Below are 24,662 nucleotides of genomic sequence, written 5' to 3'. Positions count from 1 at the left end.
CTATTCCAAACTGCACAGCAACAAATCCTCACAGCAAAACATGAGGTTAAGATATACAAATTCTGTGAAGGTGTCAGTGCAGCGACTCATGAGTGGCAGCCTTCTCGGTGCACGCTGTGCTTGTGAGCCATTAAGAACATTTTGTAACTTGTGACTCAGATCACTTTGTCAGTCCCACTCCATTATCAGGAGCTGTCTGTCATCCTGTTTGTGTGATTACAACACCATTGTCCCTTTTATAACTGAGCTGAACAGAACAGTCTGCTGCAGGTTGTTTATCTGGCACAAATGCTGTATAATTTCTCATGAAAAATAAGGGTCTTATGTGGAAACTGACAAATTACTGAAACTACTGCAGCATAGGAATGCAATATGTTGGTAAACAAAACAAGAGTCATTATTAGTTATTTCTGTACATTCTCGTCCAGACACATGTGATTTTCTTCTTTTTTTCCAGGAGTAATCCTTCAAGGACAAAGGCTGGTGATATTCTGCTCTGGTCAACAATGAATTCTTCTAACAAGTTTAGTCTGTGTAGCTGAAACATGAAATAGGTAATAGCTAACATGGGCGAACATGAGCATTTTGACTTAATCCCACTTACACCATCCTGCTGTCAGAAATACTCACAAGAGCATCAAATGTGTATCAATCCTGAAAACAGTCCCCAAAAATGCATTATTCATTCCTGTTTGTGTAACATTTCATAAACAGTAGTGTCCAGCTGTACATAAAAAGTGATAAAAAGTGAAACTGAATATTTGTGAACCATTTTTAAAGACTTCCATCCACAGTGCTCTGGGCTGAGCGCCACAGAAAGGCTGTTGAGTAAATTACAACACACGTCATTTACTTTAATAAGCAACTTTCTTTTTTCAAGAGTGGGAAGAAAACAATGATTGTCAATGTTTATCTGCATATAAAATATTTTATTCTAAACCTTCAGAAAAGTTTGCCATGAGTTGAGGTGACATACCCACATTAACATATTAATATACTGGAAACACATGGTTGCCATACTGTTATTAAAACCAGAGGAAAGCCTGTGATTATAGATACATCTGATCTATAATCACTGGAAGTAACACTTAAAAGTAGCATGCAACAATTGAAATCATGTTGATTTTTTTTCTTAATGTGCATGTGTGTACATGACTCCTCACATGTATGTTGGCAAATTTTTACAGGTGAATTTATTATAAATTTGAAAGTTACAGAGACTTTACTTGACATAATGGGCCTCATTGAAAAAGAATATCAAGCATAAATTTTAGGCAAATGACCAAATCCAAAGTTGTGGTTTATGAAAAATGGATCTTGATTCCACCGATGCACATTGGTGCACATTGGAATTGTATAAGATTTTCTGAAAACCGCGTGTTAACACTCTTATCTTTTATTACGACTATGATTGGTACACAATCATGTTTTTATGGCATCATATTTTCTAAATAAATGAGGGCCAACAGCTTTAAGAAGCCTGCAGGTGTCTTCACGTTGTACCCACTGAGCTAATTGAACTCCTTTACATACATAAATCACAATGTTAAATCATGAATGTGCTTACATTCATAATGAGGCTCATCTCTTCCGTCATGAATGGATAGATACATTCAACATGCTTGGACTGGGATTTCGATGCAAGCCACAGACTTAATTAAAATCTGTCACCCTGGGAGAAGAAGAGGATGCCATGTGAAAACGCTCGTGTGGGTGGAAATGAAACAATTTTTCACAAACCCCCAAATGCACACGTGCATTCACACGTTCACTCATGCACGCACACATTTACTGTAAACACAGTAATGCACGAGTATCCTCACAATGTGGCCTTACGTGGCCTGACACATCACATAATGCTCCACTGACAGCACTCCTTGACTTTGTGCAGCGCTGACAGCTCGCCTCTCAGTGCCTGTCAATCACACAACTGGGAAAAAGCAATAGGGGGTTACTTCTAGGGACTTTTGCTTTGAGCAGCTGCACCAAGGCTTGAATTGCTTCCCCCCAGGCAACACAGCATTAATGTACTAGTGGTCTTTCTTTCATTGTGTATTGCAAGTCAGTATGACATATACAGTGTTTTGATGCTATTGATTGCTTTTCAGAATCACAATAAAAAGAACATAATTCTATTTTTAGTCTCATATCCTCACTTTCCTCTTATTTTCTTGACAATCTTTTTGTGAGTCCTCTTTGACTTAACTACACGTGACAGCTGATGACCTTACAATACAGTCATTCAAGCTCTGCACAAATCAGTGCAGTGCATGCTTTATGTAGCATACCAGTTGTTAGAGCCTTTCAAGAAAATCAGGAGATTCAGACTAGGAGAAGAGAGCAAACCTATAAATACTGTTCTGGATTAGGTTGCACCAGCTATTTGTAAATCCACTACTAAGTTTGTGTGTCGCCCTGAAGTTCTTTGTAACCACTGGCTAGTTCCATAATGTTGATTTAGAGCTACTAGTATAAATAATGAGAAAATTACACAAGCCTTTCAGCCTCCATTTTAAATGGGGAATATATTATTAAGCCAACGTTAGCTTTTTCAGGTTTGGTTAGCTACACCTGGCAGTTAGCCTGCTGAATGAAAATATTAAGTAAGAACTTATCACTATGTAAAACCTAATTTGTTTGGTGGAACCTGTTTTAATTTAGTGATGTATAAGGTAATGTTTAAATCTACAAAGAGCTGGTGCAACCGAACTTCTACCATTTAGATAAGGAGTAAAATTATACAGACAGTTGTTGCCCTGAAATGTCCTGTAACAAAAAACAAATGTAGTCAGTTTTTAACATAACACATACTCTTTTCTACCCTGGTATAACAAGTAGACATGGTTTGCCACGTGACATAATGTCATGAAAGAAGCACTGTATTGTAAATCTGTTTTATAATGCTACAAACTGAAAATAGCACTATCAAATGAATTGGTTAATATTACAGCATACCTTGCTGCATAAAAGCACTGAATAACAACATAAGACACAAAATCAAAACTGTTCAACTGGGTGATACCAGAACCTAAAATATCTTTGCATAACAGCATCAAATGCCAACTTGAAAAAATTAAACGCACTTAAAATGTCAAAATCAAAATGTGTATTTAGTATCAAGAATCTGAATGAGATTCTTGCCATTTTCATAACCTTTATATTTAAATCAATTCTTCTATTTTTATCTGATGCAACTAATAGACCTCTAAAGTCTTGATCACTGAGTTACTGCAGTGATATATGGTAAATACAGGTTTTTGATGGTGTACATTCAGTATTGACACAAGATAATGGAGCTCATCTTTATCTGTTGAGGAAATATTCCCCAACTCCCTAAACCATGAAAAGCAGTAAGGTAAAGATGCTTCACAGCCCCAGAGCTTTCTTTGCTACAGTACCATACATGCAGAGACTTTTTACCAATAGGAAAAAAGACAGTGTTGAGGCACCAAGCTCTGTGTCTCAATTTCAAGAAAAAAAACATAGCAGTGAGTTCAATATCAATTTCTAAAAATCCACAGGACAGGATTTAGAAATAAGAGAAAGCACTCCTGATCCTTTGATCAGACTGAGACCTCTCTTATTCCTCTGTCAGAAAAGCAGGAACATTACTTTGGTATAGGGGAGATCAGGGATTGGATCAGTGAGCCTGGCACTGTGTGTGTTTAATTTAACTATCTCAGCACTGGCAAACGGAGAGGTGGAATTTTCCTACTTATTAATCTTATCTCAACAATCAGTTTCTCCACCCTCTTCCTCTTATAATGAGTTAAATAAAAACGTCTCCTCTTCCATTTGTCTCTTCTTCATCCTGTTTTTTTTTTTCCCCGAGATGCCTCCTACGTCCGTCTTTATTACTACTGTGCTGATATATCACAAGTATAAGTGGAACAGACAAAGCGTTACTCGGTCTTTCATGCATCACCGTCCTCACATGTTCAGCGTGGTTTTCAATAAGGCACAAGTGGGTTATTCCTTAGGGTGAAAAGCTGAACGTCAGTCATGAAGGAACAAAAAAAGTCAACATTCGTCCCTTTAGTGAGGATGGACTGACTGGCAAACGCAAGGCATATAAATTCATACTGTAAGAAGTGTAAACTAAAAGAAAAAGCCACATTCTGAGTATTTTTCATGGTGAGGGTCCTCTTTTATCTGATGCAGATTTCAGGGCCTCTGGAAATTCAACAGGAGATGAGCACAGATACGTCTATTGCTTTCTAAGTTTGATGACTGTACTTATTTCTGTGTGTTCACAGGCTTTCATGACGGTATATGAGAAGATAATGTCCAGTGTGTTGCTACCTCAGTATGGGCTTTCATTTTCCTTCCTGCTCAGAGAGACGTTTGTGAAGCTCAAGCCTCTGATCCCATTACTTTTTCCAGTCAGGAGCATGCTTCTGATTTGGCTCAATCTCTAGCACAGCTGTCGATCATGTTGGCACAGACATAATGAAGTCGAATTCCTTCAGACAAGCAGTGGAACCTCTGAGCTATCTCACCGTATGAGTTTTTGCCTGTGAGTATTAAACACGCGCACAAAAAGTATGGAGCTTGACGATTGATCTGCGTTTAAGTCACTGAAGGTTTTCAATCAATGATTGGAGCACAGTCCATTTGATGAAAGCTTATGGGTACCTCATCACTTGTGTGTGCTGTACTAGATGTGTTTCTCTCCTTTTACTCCTCATTTGAGATTTTCAATGATGGCGATCTCCCGCCTGTCGGCATAGTCTGGGCTAAGGCCGTTTAAATAGAGGCTGCCATTCCTGGCCAAGGCCCCTGGAACAGGACTGAGGGAGAGAGTTAAGTTGGGGTAACTCTCTCTGTCCTCGCACAGGTTGGCCGACAGCGTCCTCTTGCCAGGGGTCATTTCCTGGTTGATGGACGCGTTAATGCCCAACTCGGATGACAGCTTGCGCTTGATGGATGCAGCGCGTTGGAACTTATCGTAGATGTCAACACTGAGCCGCCGGCGGGTCTCTTTGAACTCTGCTGACACATTTGCTGTCCACTCGGCCGCGTGAGCCCTAAACTCCCCAACCTGCAGAGAGAGACTGAAGAGTGATGCCTGCAGGTGATCAAACAGAACCTGCTCCTGCCTATAATGTCCACGTGTGCTACATTTACACCTGCAGTTAATGTGGTTTAGCCTCCGAAAATATCTGTTGATTTAATGTTGTTTAGGTAGCATGCATGCTAAAGAAGTGTAGCAGTAGAAATTTATGTTCAAGAAATGATAAACAATGTATGACTGAAAATGAAAAAAAAAAAAAAAAAAATCAGAGGTGTGTTGTGGAAAATTTAAAATGTAATATAAAGTATATGAAATATGCAGCTCAGGGGCTGAAATGCTGGTATGATCCTTTAACTTATTAGAAACATTCATCCTCAGATTCTAAGTTACAATTATGAGCACAAAGAGACACATAGCCTCATATTTAGCTGAGGCCATGAGGTGCTGAAGACCATCTGTGGGTGAAACATTTTCACATCTATGCAGAATAAAAGAATCATTATCGTCTATGCACAAAAGCCATGTGTCTGTTTAACGTATTCATCGGCATCGGACAGAATAGGTTAATGGAACAGAAAACTCAAAATGTGTGAACAGCTGACCATTAATTAATGGAGTTCAGTCTTGTGTTCCATAAATGCCATGTCCATTAATCTGTTCAGACTGCTGTTTAACAGCTCTTGCCTTAAGCGTTCTTCCACATCTTGGGCTGCTCTCCAATTAGCTATGCCCACGAAGGAACTCTGTAACTTTCATCTATTATTTCCAGTAGATCTTCATCTATCATAAAGGCCAACTGCAGATGTGGAGAATTGAATTTTAAATCAAGAATAATACCTGAGGAGAATGTGCTTTTGGAGCTGATGTGATAAGGTATAGATAGCTGCCATTTACTATCTGCTTCTGAGTTAATTAGCGATCATTATTTCAATCAATAGTTTCAGCTCAATCAACAGCTGGACTCCTAATTACACCTGTGGAAGGATCCCCACTTCTATCCTATAGAATAAAGAAATGTCTGTTTTGTTGAGTGTTTATGTGGCTCTTTTCTGTTTTTCCATGAACCTGCCAGAACAGCGAGGACTCTTTATTACTCAGCAGCAGCCACTGGAAAAACACCAAATATTTAATTCAACTCTTGTACGAGATGGTATTTACTTCACCGGGGCACAGCCAGGTTGGAGATTCATCACTTCAGATTTATGGCTTGAGGAGTGTAGTGGAAAACAGTGTGAGGTATTACTCTGTCACTATGAAGGGGGAGATTTTTATAGAGAGATTTGCTCACACATGTAAATTTACAGCAAATGCCCCTTCACCTACAATATTATATTGGTGTACCAGTTAGGCTGGTGAAGAGGGGTGTAGGCTTAAGTAAAAAAGCAGCAGCAGCATGAGGTGGTCTCACTAGTAGCAGTGTTACTCTTACAGCTAGAGTTGAGAACACATTTTGAGCATGTTGTTATTCCCTGTAAACAGGATTCGTAGGACTTCCCTCCCTTTTTACTTCCCTCACATCCATGTGTGGGGTCTGAAAATGGGTACCGTCAGTCCCATTTGTATGATTTATTGTACCAAGTCTATGAAGACAAAAGAAACACAGAGTTCTTGGAGACAAGGCTGAATTATAAATGGGCAAAAGACCCGTGCCTCAAGATCTTCAAGAACTGCAAAACCCCAGGCTTGTCACTCACTTGGCTTTTAATAACTTGATCAATAGGAAATAGAAATGAGACTTGGAGTCCCATCAGAGTCTCTGTCTTTATTTTTTTATTCACTAGCAGTGACAAATTTTGTGACTCATGGGGCTGACATGGGTTGTTTCTTGAAGTACTTCAATCATGTAGCAATCAAAGTCTTGCCAGTTTGTAGGCTGGATACTGCTAACAATGTGCAAAAAAAACCAAAAAACAAACAACCACATCTCTGTGTGTGTCAGATTGGCTGGGAACAATGATTGTGGACGGAAATGTGTTTGGTTTTGGGGAAAAATGCAGGTTTATCTGGACAGTTAGATCCTGATCAATCCTGAAAAACACTCCAGCGACTGAATATAAAGCTACAGACAGCCAATCTCTGACTCCCAGCATCCTTTCTGATGTGAAATTATTTTTTTCCTCCTGCACCTGTGACAGGTGTCTCATCTCCCACTTGCGTCACCTCTAGTGGGACATAACTCACAGCACAGCATCACATACCTCCTCCTTAGTTTTCTTGGAGATGACCCGGAACCAGTCTCCGATCATACTGAGCACGGCGGCAAAGTACGCAAGGCCCACCAGGATCCAGAACCACACCACGGGTTTGTAATAGTTCAGGTACTCTGGACTCTCTGTCCCACCTGCAGAACCTAAGACGAAGAAAGTGGGGTATAAAATTCTGTTAAATAAACTTTATGAGAACGAAAACGAGCTGGACTGATTTTAGTGTTAGAAGTGCCCGATGCAGTCAGTAAAGTCAGTTGAGTAAAATGGGCCTTTAACCTTCATACTTGTATCATTTAATGAGCCTTGATCTTTGCTTTTTAGAGGGTAGTCATGTCTTCCTGCAGTAGCCTGGTCATTAATTGCGCCCCTGGGCTTTATGGCCAGGAACATTTTGTAAGAATATAGAAAAAGAGGGAAATAAACGGAGACCAGTAAGTAAGAAGAAAATCACAGAATATCACACAGAATAGAATATTCAGGGACTGTTCAATTTTCTATTCACATACAAAACAATAAACTCAGTCAGTTCACTGGAGAAAGTCTTGATGAAGGAAGAAAGCCCTGTGGTGTGTTTGTCTGTTACTAGTGCTATTGATCTATGGTTTTATGAGTTGATCGCTGTTTTGTTTGTGTTGTATGCACACATGACTGCTATCTGTGATGTTAAGATAAAAGTGGTGAAGGGGTAGATATAGATTTGGATGAGTAAATATGCTGATAAAGAAGCTGAGCCTGTACTGGACGCATGTTACATCAGCTGCATGGATTTACTGTGCCTTGCCTCAATAACATGTGCAAACATTACCTTCAGTACATTAAAATCCAGCCTCAGCTACCACCAGTTTCTGTTCCGCTGGATGAGCTCTGCTCAGCTGGGATGGAGCAGCACAAGCAGCCTGTTCATGGTGCAGTTAGATAACCACCCATTACAGCACCAGTTTAACTAACAGCGGTACAGGCTGATTAGTTTACTGTAACTACCGGGGGTTGACCCAGGTGGTGTAATCTAATCTATAATCATTAGGCCTGCTCAGGAAAATTTAATCTAGCTGCTAAGTGTTTGTGATTTTTCCCATCTGCCTCTCTGTTGTTGGCTGTCAAGCGGGTCACATCAAGCTAATACCACCTGCTCTCTCTCTCACACACACATACACACATAAAGGTGCATTCATGCCCAGTCCCTCTCTGTGTGTTCCTCTTGCTTTTTTGCTTTTTCTCTCTCAGACACAGACACAGACACACACACACACACACACACACACACACACACACACACACACACTTTTATGTTTAAGTGTCTGCAAGTTTAGATCTTGTATACATTTCATAATTAAGGATTTTGCATGATTAAAATGTAGGAATGAAAATACTCTACATTTACATCATGGCATCACAGCAACATGTCAGTTTATAAAGGAAAAGTTCAGCAGCTTAGCTTAGCATAAAGCCTGGAAAAAGAGGTTATCAGCTAATTATTTCTTGATTGTTTTACTTTACTTGTACAATTCACAATGACTTCTTGGGAGTCAATAGTGGTTGCCTGGCAACTGTTGCAAGCCAAGAAGTAATCTGGGATGCAGTCCATAACAGCAAATTTACATTTGCACATCTGCACCCGGCTTCATATTTACCACATACACATGAATTTACCACATTGTCAAACAATACCTTTAAATGTAAGGGGTGGATTAGCTGTACATGGTTCAGCTTTTTTTGCCAACATCTGCTCGCTCTGATAAATGTAAATAAAGTGGAAATGAGCATAAAAGGAGAAAATGTGTACAATTTATTGTGTTCAGTAAAGTGTTATTTGTCTGAGATCATTTTGTTTATTAACAATAATGTTAGTTTTAATATGCTATTAAGATTTGTGAGTAAAAATGTATAAACTGTGTTTGTCTTGTGTGTGTCTTTTGGCAAAACTGAGTGTACAGTTTTAGTTTAACAGATGGCACTGCTAAACATTGAGCAGAATAGAATATATATATCATACTGTGAAGCACAGGATGTAATAGCAGGTCAATGGGAGGCTTATCACTGTGATGCGCATCTGTTGAGACTGACTCAACTGGGAATAACTCGACTATAAAAACACCAAACATAAAAATGAAAGACGGCCTATAAATACAAAAGAAAACCAAGTGACCTTTTTCACCGGCAACAAAGTCTCCGAAGCCGATGGTGGTGAGGGTGATGACGACAAAGTAGATGGACTCGAGGGTGCTCCAGCCTTCGATGTGCTTGAAGATGACGGCCGGCAGGGCCACGAAGATGAGGCACCCAAACAGGATGAAGAGCAGCGTGGAGATGACGCGGATCTTCGTCTGGCTGACTTGCCATTTCTGTAGGGAGATAAAAGAATTGTTGATAGAAAAAAAGAGAATAATTCTGGATGCAGAAAATAAACGTTTTAATTAGTGGAGGAGAGGGAGAGGAAATGCTTGAATGAAATTCAACAGGAGTGCAGTGGCTATGAATGCAGACAGTATGCCTGAATTTTAATAGGGCTGACGGGTTTGTGTTACCATGCAACGTGACTAGTGGTGTAGAAATCTCTTTCGTTCAAATACAAGTGTTTTCTTGTTACAATAGTACTTGCCAATTGGCTGACATGAACATCTCTTCCATTTAGTCCACAGGTATCAGTGCTTTCTTGCAGCATGCAACCTTTTTCTAAAATGACTGTGAAGGAAATTAAAACTTGAAAACACCCTGCCTACTTCCCCTCGCTCTCATTTCCCACAGGCTTTATTTTTTCTCTCCTCACTTCACATTGTGATGAGTCACTTCCTTTGACCTCCTTCTAGGAATACATTTTGCTGTTTTCTAACGACTCAAACTTCAGGCTGCCGAGCTCTTGTGACATAACCGTCGCTGTCAGATGGAACGCCCACCTGAGCTGTGGAGACGTGGCACATGACTTGATGTGCCCCCGCATGTGCTGTAATATCATTGACTGGTCAAATATTTCCCATGCAGTCATAGTAACAGATATCCTGATGCACTTAAGTTACAGCCTGTGCTACCAACTGTAACTATGAGAAGTTTAATTAGACGTGAATCCTGTGGTCCCTCTTCTTTTGCATCACATATCCAGTATATGAGTGTGTGTTCTGTATGCTGCTGTTTTCCCTGCTGCCTTTCCACTTGAGGTGACTGCTTTCAGCTGGTTCCCTGTGTTTCGTGCCCTTTTCCCTTCCAGTTATGTAAGCCCAAAGCACAGTGCCTCTGAGGGGAAGCATAAAGAGCAGGCAGACCTCAGATCACTAAGTCTGTGATGTCTAGTGTCCTCGCTGCAACTATGCAAAGTGGTGAAGTACAGCAGCATACAGTTACAGAGACATACAGAGAGCTTTACAAGACCAAATTAGCTGATGTATTCCAAAGGGACTGATGAAGCTGAGGTGGTTTCTCATTCAGCATCTTCCCAGCACAGCAGCAACAGCAGCAGCTGCTACACTTCATCAGTTTGCATTGTTCAAACAAGCTGCCAACCTCCCTCCTCCTCCTCCCCAGGGAGAGAAGCCACAGAGCCAGGAATGAAACAGAGTCATAATTTACCTGTTGCTGCCTCGTATTTGGTTTTTATTTGGTTTTGGTAATTAGTTTCCTGATTTGCTGCTGTGGTTAGTATTTTATACAGAAAATGGAGGCTTTTACGCTAAGTTGTAGACTCTCTGCCCTGACAAACATGCTACAAAGCTACAAAAGAATATAAAACACTTACAGTGAACTTAAGACTAATGACTTTTATTACCCCAGTGAAACATATCTCAGCTCTGAGTGAGATGTAGATCAAGGCTCCTCTGAAGCTAATGTTTCCTATGTGGTGATCCCAAACATTTACATTCCTTTGGTCCAGCTCCTTCACCACTGATGGAGATCTGGGGCCAGCGGTGTCGAATTGGCAACATGCAAACTCTGACAAACATGAGTTTGACACCAACAGATATTAATGACTACTCACCATCTACTTAACGTGTACACATAACTGCTAGAGTCAATGCTTTTCCCTTCATCATATAACAGACTAATCTGGATTTTTTTTCACCTTTGGAATGTTGTGCTGTTTTGTAGAAATTCAGGTGGTCCTCATTTTCAAACCTCTCAACAGTATTATATTCAGGAACCCATTACAGTACATCTACCATATGTTCCCAACACATCTCTGTGTTCTGCTGTTCTTACATCGACTGTAATTGCTCCTCATTTCAGGACAAAAAGCGACTTGCATTTATCTCATATGTCCCCAGACACTATAGAACACTCTCTCTGGTATGAGAATATACTTTTTTTACAAAAAAAAAAAAGAAAAACACCTTTTTCCTTTCATGCCTTTTCCAATTATTGCAGCCTGCATTATTTCTTTTTAAAAATGTAATTTTCAGGGTCTATGTGTATGTTTCTTTTAATGTTTCCACTTTTATCATCTACAGTTCTACATCAGTGTTTTTTTTTTAATCTTTGTGGAAGCAGACTCTTTTCCATTCATCTGTATAGAAAAGGTTATCATTGATTTATTAATTTATCATTGACCTTTCAGACAATTCCATCAATTAGCTGCACGGTCCATTTTATAAACGATGCAGAGGTTTTTCTGTCAAAGTACCAATGAAGAAAAGCTCTTTAACAATCAGTGTTCCTGTCAGATGTCCTCCCTATTGACTTGTACCCTGAGCACCTGTGTGGAGAAACTTAACGACTAACCATCAGCCTGACTGTCCTGCAGAGTCCAACTATACTCAGTGTCCAACATGAATAATCGTGTCTTCTAACTGCTCCAGCAGAACAGCACCTCAACTGTTTGTGTGCATATTATTACGCTATGTGCTTATATGTGAACAGAAGTCAATATGAGATATATATGAGAGTGATGAAATGATTTGAGTGTGTTGCTGCTGGTTTATTACACTTCAGGGAACAATAAAATAGCATGATGGCAACAGTCCAGTGAATTCTGTCAAAAAATGAAAAAAAAAAAAAAAAGGAATTTTCTTGCTAAATTTTGAAACATGTCTCTAAATCACCTGTGATATATTGATCTGAGCTTATACTGAAACAAAGAGTCTGCATTTTATTTTTCTGCTCTGGAGTCTGTTGACATGGCAACCCAACTGCATTTCCTTTCCACACAGTTAAGTATTGACTGCTGAAGTCTGCGGCAAAAGCAATTCCTGCACTTTTGAACGTGAATCTTCTACAGTGGCGTTTAGTTTAGCTATAACCTTGACACAGCGCCAGTGATACGGTTTTACAGCTGCCTTTGTACTACCTGGATAATTAAGTTGTCAAATGTGTCAAATTGAAACCGCTCATTGCTCACAGGTAAACACACAGAGAGGTGCTAATGATTCGCAGACAAAAACAAGCTTGTGTAAACAAAGCATCTCACCACAATCATCTTCTCCACTTTGGCAATGCCTTTCCCAAAAATCGTCCCCAACTGGTCCCCGACACCAGCCAATAAGAATCCAAACAGAGGAATCCCCAGCAGAGCATAGATTATACAAAAGATCCGCCCTCCTTCTGTGTGAGGAGAGATGTTCCCAAATCCTGAAAGAAAGACAACACAGATGGAAATAATTAGTTCAACAGGCAACATTCATTTAAAATGCCAGAGAGTACAGTGCTTGTTTTACTTCTGAACTGTATGTGCTGCACTTCCGGGGACAGTGTGCATTTCCTTTGCTCTTTTTACCTTGTGTATTTTTGTTTTATACAGGACTTTAAGTTACTTGACACATGAAGAGATATTCTTCATGTATCTCTTAAATTCTACATTTTTGATTTACTTTCATGCATAAATATGTTAAATAGATGAGAAGTTTGGTGAGGAAAAGATATCCTGTGAATGCTCTGTCTCTCTGATGTTGCATGTATGTTGGTTTGTGTGTGGCTACATTTTTTATTTTGCCTTTTATTTCTATTTTGAGAATTATATTGAGTGCATTTTGAGTATTGTGTGCATTTTATTCTCTCTTCTACTCTTTTATGTTGTGGACTTTTTCCTGGGAAAATGAAGACCCCATGAATGCTTCGTTTCTCTTTAAGTGTAAGAAAGTTATGCTTGTGCTTTGCAGTGAAGTGCTGAAGGACAGTTCTTGGAGTCGAAGACATAATATCAGTTTAAACTTTGTGGAGGGGAAAACTTTTCACAAAGCTTGACTGTGCTGTGACATCACTGCAGAGAGATGCAACACAGTAGCTTTGAGCTTTGTGAAATGTCAGTAGTGAGAGATGGAAGTCTGACTCAGACAAGAGTTTATCATTCACACTGTCTGTCCTAAGCGAAAAATGAAAAGACACACAGCATGCTGGACACAGGGCTTCGTATGTACAATTACACTGAAACACACACAAATGTGAGTCCATCACTGGTTTGCTGCCTTTCATCTTCTCTCCCAACCCCATAATCATGTGCAGCTAGAAAAGCAAACGGGGCTTATAGAGGCCAATATCCTGGTAAACAAAAACGTCCAAGACCTGTGGCTCACTGTACATAAACCTGACACTGCGTGTTCAAACATTGCATATAAGTTTCATTATTTAACGTTTCATAAGGGGCCTGCATAATGAACTCCATCCACTTTTCTTTATTAATACAGTCATCTGTCTCAGGTTAAGAGCTGCAGGGTGCCTTCTAATAACTTTCCAGTCACACATCTGAGTAGGGTGACGATGAATGTGAAGAAAAATTGTCAATCAAGTCTCACTGATTTCATGATTAGTTCAATGGGAGACAGGATGTAGGATTAGTTTTTAACACCTCCAGGTGCCCCTGCAGAACACATGCAGCTCTCTAAACTGAAGCTTAACTTGCTTTGTTTTATTTTAATGAATTAAACAGATTAATTTTTGCTTATAGTTACAGCTTATCTTTGAATTCTATTAATATGTCAGCCATGACAACCAGTTTAGGCTTAGCAAATCGTACTTTGTTTGGTATTCACGCTGAGGTAAAAACCTTGGTATTCATTAGAGAATTTTGTCACCTACTTAATCTTATAGGATTGGTTTGAAGGGACAGTTGACTTCCCTAATCAAATATGATATAAATGATAGAGAAAAATATTTAAAACAGACACAGCTGGTAAAAATGAGGGGAAACTATGGCTTTATTTGAAAATGTATGACAGATGTATGGATTCTAGTATGTAGAGGATATATATTTATCCAAAAATGTTTGACTTTTCACAACACGTTCAATTCAATTAAAGGTTAAACACTAATAAGTAATTAAATTAGTTTCACACTCGCCTGTATAAATAATACATAAACCTTAAGCTTTCCACTTTGGAATGAGCTGAAGCCTTGAAATGAAAAACCCCAAACAAACAAAAACAACCCCATTTGTCAGACCAGATCACCTCTTTCATTACATTACTGAACACGGCCACACTCCGTTATTTAATGATCACATGCAGCAACGAGTCACCGTTTGAACCATCTCTTCAAGGAGGAATAGCAGTTACAGTGGACAATTAAAGCTTAATGGCTTTCCCCTAAACTCATTAAGTGATGCTAGGAGAGAAAAACGGTGGCACAAAACTAAACCGAGTGACTTCATTAGCTTCCGTTTAGGACACAGAGTGGTTGTTTTATGGTTTTATTTTGCAATCAGACCCTCGTGATGGGTTTCAGGTGGCATTAAAATAAGATGATAGGGGACACATTGTCTAGTGTTATCACTATAACTATACTCCCTATGATTAGACACATTTGGATGTTACCCTGGATGGATCTCACTTTCAGACTGAACAGTAAATACCATTTTTCATGGTAAAGTACATCACATGAAATGCTAAAATAAAACTTAGGACTCCTGTGCTCCACCTTACAACAGAGTCCAAGGGGGACAAGTTTGTAATAATGAATTATAGTGACTTATTCTTTAATGCACAGGCAACAAAGGGTGATTGATTCAAGACCTGTTTTGATCTATAGACTGTGGGGGGAATGTGAATTTCAGCAGGAATATAACAGTTGCTGAGACTTAACTAAGGAATCCCACGGGGAGAAATGCTGTGAGATCAATCATTATGGTACCTCTTTTACTCCCAGGAGAGGGGAGGAGGGAGGTGGGAGAGGCAACGGATACAAGAGTTATTTCAGTTCATTTTCTGGATTAAGTATATAGATGAAAATAAGTGGGGGAATGATGCTTTGCCTCTATATTGGAAATCCCATTAAAGATCTCGGCATGAACACATTTTTTTTGCTCAGCCACCTCTGTCTGAATCAAGTAAGGCCAGGAGAATAGACATGCCTAATGTTTTACTTTCTGGACTCTAATGTATTTCTTGAGTGATTGGTCACTGACAAAGAAACTGCATAAAAGCTTCAGGAGTCACCTCTCTGAAATGTGGCTTCTTTGCCTAGCAGCAGTAGCTGCAGAACATTTTGTCCCAATCAGGTAACATTATCATGCTTACCAACAGACAGCACAGCAATTACATTCTATTTATGCTAACAAGCAGCAAAGTAACACACACAAAACATCTGGGAGGAAGATTTCTGCTGCAAAAATCAAAGCTCTAGCTGTCGGCTATTTAATAAAAGTACAAAACCATTTCTGTGCACCTTCACTTCTACATGTTTGAGTTTTCCACTGAAGCAAACGAAACAAATCTATGTATCCTAAACAAAAGTAAAGCCATAGAGCTCTCCTTTTCCCTGCTTTGACAAACAATCTAGCACAGCTCATTTCATGAGAAAACATCAGCACCAACAGTAAATCTGCCTTGTGTAAAGAGCAAGCTCAATTATTGCAAATCAGAGTCAACATACTCAATCTCAGGTGAGTGAAGGGAAAAGCCACAGTGCAGCTTTTACACTCTGCCTATTTGATTGCTTTAATCAAATAGGCAAAAAGCACATATTTTCCTGCCAGAAGGAAAAATCAAGTTATCACAACCCTGTAACATTTTGCGAGCAGGGAATAAGATCTGACAGGATCTTGGAGACGTGAAATGGATCCCAGCAGCCAACTGAACAGACAAGCTCATATGTTAAGGTTTGCTTGGCCGAGCCGGATAAGACTAGTTATGTGTGTGTCTGTGTGTGTGCTATTGCTGCGACCAATTAATTCTTGCAATATTGTTCCAAGCAGAGGTTCAAGCATAAGGTTGGTGCAGTGCAGCAAAATCTAGAAATGTGGAAAATTTTACTGGAGCAGGTTCTGGTTTACTGGCTGCAATTTAATTCTAAAAATGTTTACCAAGATTTTGCGCTGGTCACACGTAATCCAATAATTTGAAAAACATGCATGCTAATTTTACAACAAGAGACCAAGTTATACATTTACAAAGCGAGGGATTACATTTTCTGATTGGAGGGTGAGCCCTGACAGGATGCTAGAGATGTGAAATGGAGCCCTTCAGCCCACTGAACAGACGCACCGATCTGTCAAGGTCTGATTGGAAGAGCCAGATGAGCTGTCAGTGTGTGTGCTTGTGTGCATGTGAGCTGTTCCTTTTTCCTGATTAGTAAGCTCTTACAGCTGGAGGTGACAGGGAGAGCGATGGTGTAAAAAAGATGATGGAAGAGGGAACTGTGTTGGTGTCTCTTATGTATGCGCTTCAGTCTGAGACAGCACGACAGCTCCTCGATTATACAGTACAATAACGAAAAAGCAAATGAGCACTGGCCCTTAAAAATCATATTGCTCTTCTATTATTTTATTACAGGCAGATTAATCTTATTGTGAATTATCAGGAGACTAAGTATATTGCAGAGAACAGTGCATAAGCTTGGCAACACTTCACTGAGACACACACTTTAGGAATAATTTCAGTGTAGACAATGATTAACACTTATGTTCCGAGGCTGGGGCATAGTCTTTGGTTGTAAGTTGTGTGGGGGACCTTGGTATATCTTGCATGTCACAGACCTAATTTCTTTTTTGTTGCTGAGAAGTGTATCAGGCTGTTTTCAGGACAAGTGCAAAGTGCAAACTTCAAACTTATGGGTGCAACTTAAATGAATGTGAGCAACTACTTTTTGATGTTTGAAGTCCAAGCACAATCCTGGTACGATAAAGCAGAATCTGGGAAAGAAGCTGATATTTTGCAAGTGTAATTTTGCTATGAAAGCGCTATTTCATGCCGAAATGAATCGTCATTTTGGCATGAAATCACATTGTGCCCTGTTGGCTTTCTGCATGCCGAAAAATGATAAATGAACTGTGCTTATAAGACACATATCAATATTTCTACACGTTAACATATAAAAGGTTTCACATCTTTGTATGCATTTTTACAGGATTCTGTGCAACAAGTATTACCGGTGGAGTCTACAAGAGAGATTAAGATGAGAACTGAGTTGCCCAAGAGTAAGAAACTGCTCCTCTTACCGATGGTGGTGATAACAGTTCCAGCAAAGAAAAAGGAGGAACTGAGGTCCCACAGGCTCGTTTGATTGGATGAATTTCCTGATGGGTTCACACCTGCTCGGACTGCTGAAACCACTTGCTGGAGCGGAAAGAAGAAAAAGACAAAAAAAAAAAAAAAAAAAGTTAGCACAGACTCCCTCTGTCTCTCAGAGGGATTGTGGTTTGAGGTGAGCTGAGGAACATAAGAAAATTAGTGGCGCGCATCAACTTTCTCAGGGGATAGGTGACAGCTGAGATAAACATCCAACCAAAACCAATTAATGCCTGTGAGAAACAATGAGGAGCATCTGTCACCTTTATCAAATGCAAAAGAAATGTTACATACCCTTCTCTTCACAAAAGAGCAAAGGCTGTTAATTTCCTCAAGAGCTAAAATGAGGACCTTTAAGACTTGGTGCCTCTGAAAAAATGTTTAGTCATAATATGAGGTTACATTCTATTCAAACATTCATTTAAAAAGCCTTTACATCTGGATAATTTATCTATTTGGACAAACCCACTTTTCCACATTCACATTCATTGCGCAACTTCCTTTCACAAGCTCAAAATCTTTACAATCCTAATTTAGCCCATGAAATGACAAGAAGCTGATGCTCATACAGCCACTGCTTTGGGAACACACTGTTGTCATCTAGAGCGTACCTAAATATGCATCAAACTACACGGTGCTATCTGCTGTAATTCATCTTATAACCCACTGTGTTCAGTCATTCTACACGTGTTTGCTTTTACCTGTGGGTCTGTGATCATGTGACACAGTGACGCAGCTTCATGTTGGCAGAGCTGATCTGTGAGGCTATATTTTGGTATAACCAGACATGCCATATAATAACTTCTAAGCATTTTGTAGATCTTTTAAATTCTTATTAAAAGAATGAAACGTGTCTGGCCCCAGGATGGGAGGCTGACTATGGCTATGATGCGATACTGGCTGGGTCTGTATGATGGTGATTAGTCTTGCCCAGGGGATTGGCTGGCTGTGAGTGTGAGCATGTGTGAGAGGTGTGACACGAATCTCCCCCACCTCGGTTTTGCAGCTTTGAGTGTGACATGCCCTTTAGACACCAGCCGGCTGCACGGGAAACAGAACAGCAGCATGTTTTCCCACTCAGGGCTGTGCTCTTCTGACAGGAGACAAAAGAGGAGTGAAGCCACCAGGAGGGGGAAAACACACCACTGCACAGCTTCACCCACAGTCACCTAAACATAGACGTATGGAGCTGTGAGGATCAGACATACACACTGGGCCATAACACAAACATAACATGGGGAAGCAGTGTTACCAGAGGTACCAGAGGTAGAGCTGTGCTTGCCAAAAACACTGGTCTGTCCTCATCCCACAGGCCTCTTCAGTTACATGAGAATACTGTTCCTGGAAGTTGCAGCTATTCTCTGTCTTATAGCATGATATCATATAAGAGCCAACTGTTTCAACTCATGAAGCTAATATTAGCTTCATTAACTCACTATTAACAGCTGATAAAATCCACCAGTGACAGTTGGTATTCCACCTGAAAAAATACATAGTTGCTGGCTACAAATGAGAAGCCTGCTTTTATCTACCTCTGCCTGAAATCATGGACACACTTTTTCAAAAACTGCTGTAAATTTCAAGAGGTAAATCTTCCACCATCTTTGTAAACTGAGTATGTGCTGTGCTACAACTGCAAGCTATCAAGACCAGTGAATAGTCACCTCCTCCTGGATTAGCCTGGTCTCACCAGGGCTTTTCTTTTATACCTGACTGTGGCTAACACAGCGCAATTTACTGCAGTAAGACAAAAGGCTTTTTGGACCAAGTGACTTCTCAAGACAGAGTCATTACTGAGACAAATGAAAGAGAAAAATGTAGAGACCTCAGGAGAATAGCTGCAGAGCTGCTGTTAATAAACTGCACAGTTATACTATACTGGACTAAAGCTAAGTTATCTCTTATGTATATGTGGGATGTTTTTTTCACTTAAGATCAATAAAAATTATCTAATTCTTTTGTGGAACTTCTTAATAAACGTAAGACTTGTACGGCTCCTTTTGATGATCTCTATCATTTGTATTCACTATCAATAAACCTTCAGGAACAGAGTAGTAATGATACAATAATGATGTGGAGTATATAACACTGCCCTCAGTTCTCCTGAACTAGCACAGTCAGCTTTTTCTGAGTGTGTTCACGCACCCACTCACAGACACGCACAGTTTAGGGTCACTGCAATGTCAGGGAGTTGTCTGCTACGATCCATCATCTTTAGTGAAATTGAGAGAGCTTTCATTAACCTACGACTGTTGAGCATGATAAGGCAGTAAAGATCGAGTGCGTAAGGGATGAAATGGATGAATAATGGATTTGAAAATGAAGGAACAGTCACTAATGTAACGAGACAGAGTTAACATGACATGACAGGTCATAGGGTCGAGAGATAAAGGCTGATGATGTTGAAAAGGTTGTAATGTTGTAATCTGAGGCTTACAAGGAACTGCATGCTGCTTATCCACACAAGCTGACAAACACAAAGGCATAGACAGCAGCTTACAGGGGTGGTTCACTCATATTACCAGTCTAGTATCCTGGATGATTTATAGACCTCACAATTTGCAAGCGTTCAGTGCCAAGACATGAAACAGTGTGCTGTCTAAGTAGCGACACTGAAGTTAAGGGTGTGGAGATTGGGGTGTTTTAAACCCTAACTATGACCTTTCCCTTATCTTCAAACATCAAACATGCTGGCATTGGAGGTAAAAATGTCATAACTGAACATTTTCCAGGGTTGTAAGATTTTTGTCTGACAATAGGTTTGAACTGCCTGTAGTGGTATATAACCATACTGATAATTTTGGTTTTATTTAAGAAGGTTTTGAGATACCCTCCACCTCAATACAATGTAGATGTAGATGATGTTAACGGTGCTTAAAGAATCAAAACGCTTCACTGTGCAGATTATGACCCAATTCTGCAGTTTCCTTCAGCCTCTGTGAAGCCTTTTAGCGTCTTTCAGCTCATTGTTTTGGTTGTACAGCTGTCATCCTTTTGGTTCATTGTCATTAACCTAGATCTAGTTAGCAACTAGCACATAACGTAGTGGAGCATCCAAGAGTCAGTGAAGACCAAAACAGAGCTAAAAGGGAGTATATTGGATTTAAATTCATCAGTAGTAGACTCAAAATGAATGCAAATGTTACTCTGTGTCTGTGGATGTGTAAATAGACCACTGTTTGCAAACAGGCTAATGTAATATATTAATGCTGTGTTTACAGAAAAACACATAGTAATGGATGCAATTTTCAGTTTAACTTGTGACAAAATTTGACAGTAGCTTCTGGCTTATGAGTAAAAAGCTTTATCCAGAGTGGTACACCCAAATGACAAAGCAGACGTGGTTACATGCAGAGGTTACAAATGTATTTACAGACACAACAAGCATCATGTACAAAGGTGCAGTAGTACAGTGTTTTTATCAGTTCTATCCCTAATCATTTCCAAATACAACAAAGGAGAGAGTTCAAAGATAAAATTCTGAAACCCTACATCTACTGTGCCTCTACAAACATAATTTAGCAAATCACACAATCAGACAGGCTTGGCTCAATCAGCTCCTTTGTTTCCCAGCCAAAGCGGCCATATTAATTCCGTTTTGGCACTCGGTTGTGCGCAAACTAACTATGGCCAGGGGAAACGATAAGACAGGATAATGTGAAGACCACAATGGCTGTCTCCAAGCTGAGCCAAACAGCCAGGAGAGACTGAATCGTCTAGGCTTTTTGACATCACTCACTTTTTTAATTACTCCCTTTGAGAGTGCATCTCTCCTCAATCCTCTGCTGACTGGCTTTTGATCAGTGGGAGCCTACAAAGGTGGATGTGTATGTGTTTGTATACATAATTAAGCAAAAGTGAGAGGGGGACACCTGTGTTGAAGCTGTGTATCAATAAATCATCACAAGAGAAGTAGTTGCTTGAAATCCTGCTGAGCTCACTGAGATACTGAATGATCAATGATCAGCAGAACCGTCAGGTCGGGCTGTTGTAAAACCTCAGAGATAGCTGATAGATTTGTTGTTAGGACTGCTCTGTTGAAACTGGCTCACACTTATCCTGTTAACATTAATAGAACATTAAAGTGCCTCCCACAGGTGAATTGGCCAGTTTTTGATTGCTTAAATTGTTGAGCCAGTAATTATTTCTGTTCATTTTGCAGTTTGTTTCTGAGGTCCAGGACTGAAATACCCTATGTAAACTGTGTTTTTGTAAACTGTAATGAGCACAGACTGATTCAGCAGAAAGGTCAGTAAATGGAGTCACATATTGCCTGAAAACAGATGTTCATCTGGCTGAAAGACATTTTTGAGGACAGAGGACAGTCTGTCATCATTAAACTTGTGGCTGAGACAGAGGGAGCAAGGATATTATAATAGAGGTCAAACAGTAGAGAAGATGTGCTTGTAGGCAAAGAGAAAAACAACATCCTCAGGCTCGCACGGAAGAGCAACTACACTTTCAGCTGATCAGTTTCACAGCAGTGAATAATCTCATTTTATCTGGTGCATATTGTTCACAGGTTTTTTTTCTCTCTAGCTAACCACGTTAGCACCACTGCGAGACTTATCTCTGACACACATGACAATCATAGCATGCAGGTTTTAAACAGGTGCAATGGTTACTGTGGTCATCGTCTTAGTTTAGCGTGTTAGCAGGCTAATTTTTCCTAATTAACACTTAAATGATGCAGCTGGGATTGATCTTCTATAGTATCTAATAACCTAGTATGTTGAGATATTTCCTTGGATAATCCTGGACATCACCCCTCAGGGACCATAAATATCTGTACAACATTTCATGGTAATCCGTCCAATAGTTCCTGTGATGGCAGTTGGGACAGACACTGCCATCCATGGAGCCACACTGCTAGCGTTGCTAAAAACTGGTGGAGCAGAATCAGCTGCTGCTCCTGTTTGCTGCCTCCATTATTTCTACTGACTCCAACCTAATTAATCTCCACCAAGTCAAATGTCTGCACCACCAGGGAGAGCAGCAGTAACAATTATGGTGACTGTATTATGCCAACCAATGTGCTACCAAGGGTAACGTTTGCGGCCGTTTGTCTTTCTTCACAAGAAAGCAGCTTCACTGCTGTACATGTATGTTTACGGAAATGAGTGAAGGGCTTTAAAGCAGAATGGTTTGGGTTCAGAAGCCCACTGATTTCCTTTGTCCAGGGATCCACGTTCATTAAGTCACCTCTGACAAGAGATCATGACCTGATAGTCAGTCTGATAGATGATGATCTCAGGACAAAAAGCATCATCACCATCTTTGAATACTAAGTCAAGGCCAAGACAGTGCTGTCTGTCACCAGCCCCTCTTAATCAAAAACAGTCTCATTAACATTATTCAATAATAAATCCTTGTCAGCCTGGGTCAGTTTTAATATGGTCAGAACCTACATGAACTATAAATGTCACTGAATGTCAATGCGTTGGACAACCATTTCAGAAATGACAAATCAATATGGCACCAGAAAACATATCAAATCATAATTATTCAGAAACTCAGAGCTACCTTTTTCAGCTGTCTGCTACATATTCAATCCAAACATGACTGAAAATCTAATTCATTCAAATTTAACCCTTAACCTGACCAACAACTAAACATTGCACTTTTACTTTCTCAAGCCATTCTCTAATATCAAACCCAGAAGATGAAAGTTGACAATTAATAATTTATATCGATAACACCTATTCAACGTGGCTGATCTGATGAAAACATGGTTGGAAATCCAATTAAACTTCCAATATTTACACTTTATTCAGGATAAAAGTGAATACACAAAAAAGTAGACTTCATCACACATACTGAAACACGAAAAAATGAAAACTCCATGTTGCACTTGGCCTGTATTGACTAACAGCTATTTCACTGTGTTTATTACTTTATTTTTAGAGTTTTGGAGATGTGGTCGCTCTGTTAATTTCATGGGTTTATTCACTGTAATGTACTGTAGTCTTTAGTTTCCTAATTATTGTGACAAAAAGCTATGGTAAGATCTATGCTTTGATCCTCGTGGTGATAATGACATACTTTGTTATCTTGGATACGACCTAATCTCAGAAGTAATAGCAGCTCTGCACTGCTGTACATGTAGTCCAGTCCTGAAACTAGTTACCAAAAAATCTGACATCCAAGATTTGTGGTTAATGTACTCAATATTACTTTGCGTTAACAGTGAGCTTAGAGGATGCTTTGACATTTGGAGACACCTTTTGTGCTATAACAGAATCAGGAAAATGGTTCAGCTATGGGTCCAAAATTAGCAGCGGTAGACAAATCTGTCTCTCCCGGGATTTAAAGACCTTTCAGCTCGGGCACATTAGAAGAGTAATCACGATCCACAAGTCCAATATGCCAGCTAGATTCCCCAAGAGGAAATGCTTTTCATCAACCCTTGACAAGTTTGGTTGGTGGTGAGATCCTCTAATCCATAAAGGAAGAGTCACGAAGTCAGTGGAAGTCTTTTATTAGAAGACTGCTCACTCTGAGCTGATATTTATAGTGACATTTTGCAATTGAAAATTAACAAATTAATTTAGTCTGGTTTATTATTTACTTAAGTTCAGTTTGAGATTGTCATGTTTGATTTGGGGCAACATCTTTTTTGTTCAATTTGGACAAAAACAACATGGTTATGTTTAAGGAAAGATCATGGTTTCTGTTTAAATAAATTCTTTGTTCTGGTTAGGGAAGTGTCATCTTGGAAATGGGAAATGAACAGATGTGAAGTACAATGTCTCTAGGATGTAAGATGTAAGACCATGTTTAGGGAAATATCAAACAGCCTGCAAGGCCCACAGAATGTGCATAAGAAAAGTAGCTCTTTGGCAGGATTAACTGGCTGAAGATATATCCTCAGGTTAAAGCTCTGGCTGCGTTTACTCTCAGTAATTGTGTCCATGAGGCCAAGGGTTACATGGTGTAAAGCTGTTGAAACATCAGTATTAACCTCAGTGTGTTCTCTCTTTTTCTGTCTGTGTAGAGAACTGCAAATACCCAATTCATAAA

At 39.7% G+C, this 24,662-nt stretch overlaps 1 protein-coding gene across 1 annotated transcript in view; it reads right to left on the bottom strand.

Annotated features, from left to right (window-relative positions):
* Positions 1-893: 893 nt before the first annotated feature.
* LOC108895647 (potassium channel subfamily K member 2) overlaps positions 894-24,662 on the bottom strand; it is a 38,564-nt gene continuing 14,795 nt past the window's right edge. Inside the window, exons 4-8 of the mRNA XM_018694542.2 lie at positions 17,573-17,690; positions 12,614-12,774; positions 9,368-9,563; positions 7,213-7,364; positions 894-5,041 (exon numbers count right to left, since the gene is read on the bottom strand). Coding sequence (XP_018550058.1) covers positions 4,685-5,041; positions 7,213-7,364; positions 9,368-9,563; positions 12,614-12,774; positions 17,573-17,690 — 984 coding nt within the window. The 3' untranslated portion in view covers positions 894-4,684. The remainder of the gene's footprint in view (positions 5,042-7,212; positions 7,365-9,367; positions 9,564-12,613; positions 12,775-17,572; positions 17,691-24,662) is intronic.

This window comes from Lates calcarifer, linkage group LG7_1 (assembly GCF_001640805.2).
Source record: "Lates calcarifer isolate ASB-BC8 linkage group LG7_1, TLL_Latcal_v3, whole genome shotgun sequence".
Lineage (NCBI taxonomy): Eukaryota > Metazoa > Chordata > Actinopteri > Centropomidae > Lates > Lates calcarifer.
This window is presented reverse-complemented; position numbering and strand designations above follow the sequence as displayed.